The sequence below is a fragment of the Lepisosteus oculatus genome, chromosome 3 (genome assembly GCF_040954835.1).
Source record: "Lepisosteus oculatus isolate fLepOcu1 chromosome 3, fLepOcu1.hap2, whole genome shotgun sequence".
NCBI lineage: Eukaryota > Metazoa > Chordata > Actinopteri > Semionotiformes > Lepisosteidae > Lepisosteus > Lepisosteus oculatus.
In genome coordinates, this window is record NC_090698.1 from 17,915,984 (window position 1) to 17,919,558 (window position 3,575).

The 3,575-nt window shown below is 38.5% G+C and overlaps 1 protein-coding gene across 1 annotated transcript; it reads right to left on the reverse strand.

Annotated features, from left to right (window-relative positions):
• Positions 1–789: 789 nt before the first annotated feature.
• LOC107076513 (claudin-23-like) lies at positions 790–2,557 on the reverse strand. Its single transcript, XM_015340222.2, has one exon. It carries the CDS (start codon positions 2,402–2,404, stop codon positions 1,634–1,636), a length of 771 nt encoding a protein of 256 aa, XP_015195708.1. The 5' UTR covers positions 2,405–2,557; the 3' UTR covers positions 790–1,633.
• Positions 2,558–3,575: the final 1,018 nt, after the last annotated feature.

Consider the following 3,575-nt stretch of genomic DNA (forward strand, 5'->3'; position numbering starts at 1 on the left):
AAGGTATTCGTTAAAACATTTTAAGATATCCATGATTTCAAGCTTTCCGGTTAAGACCAAAATGTTAAACATAAAATATAAATTTCTGTAATACAGATAAACATACAATACATTCAAGTAAGACAAAATATTAGTTTATTACAAATAACTGTTGTCATTTACAAAAGCAATAGATTAGTAATAATACTTTTAAAAATGTGTGTAGTATTTTATCACTGAAGAACGTTTTTTGCAATTGTTTCAACATTTTGTACATTTGATAAGTTGGAATAAGATCATTTCTAGTGTTCTGATTGACACGCCTTGCAATAATTAGACAACATTTACCGCAAAGTAAAATAAGATCTTTCTGAACAGTTGCCAATTCCAGTCGAAAATGGAGCTATATGTTAGTTGGGGATGTTTGTTTAACTCACACTTGGCTATCCACATAATGTCATCCATATTCATTTTTTTTTGCAATTTCCGTATATTATCTATCTCTAATTGCATCCTTTCTCAATTTCTCTGATGTTGAGATCTTTAAAATGGAGAGACAAAAGTAAACAGGCATATTTATATTATTTGGAACATGAATAAAAAACATCACAATTAAAATCCATATTTGAGACTGTTTGACTAGATTAATTTATAGATTTACACTTGATCTTATTTCCCATATGCAAATTGCATTTAACTGTTAAATTGTTGTCCATTCTTTTTAGCTTACAAGAATGACAGGAGTATTTTTTCAACACTGACACAGTACAGTATGTTTGCATAAATACATAAAGCTAGTGAGTAAAGCAATTGCTTTTGATTCTCTTTATTTTAAACAATACATTAAAATACATTTTTGTAAAAAATGTTCTCATGCTTGAGGTGGTAATATTTTCTCAATGCATTGGAGCACACTGAGTATTAATAAACCTCCAAATTTTAAAGCTAGAAAAGTTTTGTTAATGTATTCACATTATCATTGTACCTATTATTCATACAGACATAGTACCAGTACACACTTAAAGTGCATCATTGTAAAACCATGTTTAAGAAGAATGAATAATCTTCATTTTTCTAACCATGCTTTTTTTTCCATTGCATGCCATAAGAAATAATATAGAATACAGACAAAAAAGCATATAGACCCACACAGTTATCCAAACGGAAAGAAAAAGGGCTGTTATTTCTGACAGGGTGCATCAGTGAGCTGGGATACCCAGCAACCTCCATCATAAAAGGTTCAGTTTAAAACAAAAAACAACCTGATCAACATATTACTGAGAGAAAACTGGAGCACGTGCTAACACCAACACAAACACAGGCAGATCATGCAAACTCCACATGGACAGGAGCACCCAGCCAACTGGACCTCCAGACCCTTGAAGACTTATCCTGTCCCCCATAGACACAAAGGCACAGAAGACAAACATAAAATAACAATTTCTTCCTCGTTAAAATGACTAAAATGGCACTTTAATAAATCAAAGCACGCAATCTGTTTATACTCATGAAAGGGCATTTAATATCCCATTATTATATCTAAAAAGGCTTATTATTTTTTCCATCGTGTCATGCACAATAGAAACTTTACTTTTGAGTTCATGAAGAGTAGAACTTTACAGGTGTTTTTTAAATAAAATTCTACGTGTTCTTCTTATAAATCGGAGTCACAAGGTATATTGTTCATTTTGTTTGGTTTATAACTTTGCGATTTAGGTGGTCTGGTAAAATCGCCCTCGTCCATCGATTCCCTGGCGTATGGTACGCTGCTGACATCCGAAACTCGACTTATCACGTCGAAGGGTCTGATTGTTGGCCTGGGTGTGAGCGTATTCCGAAATGTTCTAACAGGATACTGTTTCTCCTCTTCTCTCTTCTTTCCGCAGCACAAATTATACATCCCGATAATTAACGCTCCACCTCCCAGAATCTCCATAATTGATCCAATGTAGCCCAGTACAATGCAGTAACCCACACGGATATCAGTTCCTGATGCGGTGATGGAATTCAGGAGGTAGGTGTACCAGGCGATTGGAATGAGACACAGGACTCCAGAAATCAAGATCAAAATGCCTCCCAGTCCAGCAATTTTCCAGCTGTAGTTGTCAGTCCAACACCTGATACCGCCTGCAGTCACTGCTATCCCCAAAATTGTTACCAGCAAAGAGGCGATCATCATGCCTTTGGCTATATTGACTATTTGGGTTTGGAAGTATGCGGTATCGGGCTGATTGCACTGGATGTTCCGGGAGGAGTCGGATCCCTTACAGATGTCCCAAATGCCTTGCTGGATAAACGTGTCCGACGACTGACCTGGAATACTTCTGATTTCCCTCCAGTCTGGGGCCACGGTGGAAGTTAGGTCAAATATCCATCCACAGGGAGCGAAAACGATTCCGATGATCATTAAAGCTGGAGTACGCATCTTGCTCTGGATGTGCGCCAAACACTTTGCAGTGCTGTATGTGATGACGGTCTCGATGTTACACCTGGCTGCTGTGTTAATTATCTGCGCAGCGCTTCCTGCCCGAGCTTTGAAAACCTGCCTGACTGAAACTTCAGGTGGGCGGGTACTTTCACCAGATCGCACTAGTTTCTGTTTAGATAGCCATCTCGCATTGCTCACAATTGAGGCAACAGGTTTCGGGTTTCACCCAGACACCATCCCATCAATGCACCTGTTATTCGAGTTTCCCGAAACAAAAGCGGGATTTTACTGTTAATTCAATAATGTAAAAAGACAATAATGTCCTTTTTTTTGCATTTAGATGCTGCTTTGTAGGCGCCAGCGAAAATTAAGTCCTTGTTAACTAAAAAAACATTCCTCTTGGTCTTTCTTGGTCAGTTCAAAATATCACTCTACTTTCAGTTCGGGTGAAAATTTGCATGTCAACTTTTGAAGCTTCTAGATAAGACCCATGTCAAACATAACATTCTCATTCGAGTTTAAATGGCTACAAAGGCTGACGATATAGAGGCTGCGGGAAAAAAAAAACATAAATGAAAGAAATAGAGGAAACAGTTTTAGCAGGAATTAAGTAGGACTTGAGTATTGTAACTCCCTCGCCCGGTAGTGAGGAGGAAGCGCACCTAGGCACTCATGGTACCGCGAAGTAGGCTGGAAGTTGTAGCCGGGGGGTCTGAGGGTCAGCATGATGACCATCAGCTGAACCTGCATATGTAAATAGTGTTATAGTAGTTTCAGTGTCCTGTGTAGCTTTATAAGTGTATAGTCTGTTGATAACGAATTACCACCCTTAAGATTTGTACGTGTTCCTTCGGTCTCCTCATGTGTGTGTAGAGCGTGTGATTTCGATAGGAGAAATAAGTAGTCTCCACTTGTCCTTTGTCCTGAGGGAACCTGAAAACACTACAGTATGTACTGTACTGTCCGTGGAGCCTTAATGGCAAAGCCTGCTTCTTCATGATGCATGGATTTGAAAACTAAGGCAATTTGGCCCAATCTGCACCAAAAGATTTTGAAATTAAAACTTCCACATCCATGCGGTTTCTAACTGCTTCAACCAATTCAAGCAACAGGTTCAAGGCAGCATACACCCTGGACCTGACAGTAGTCAATTATAGGACAGATAACC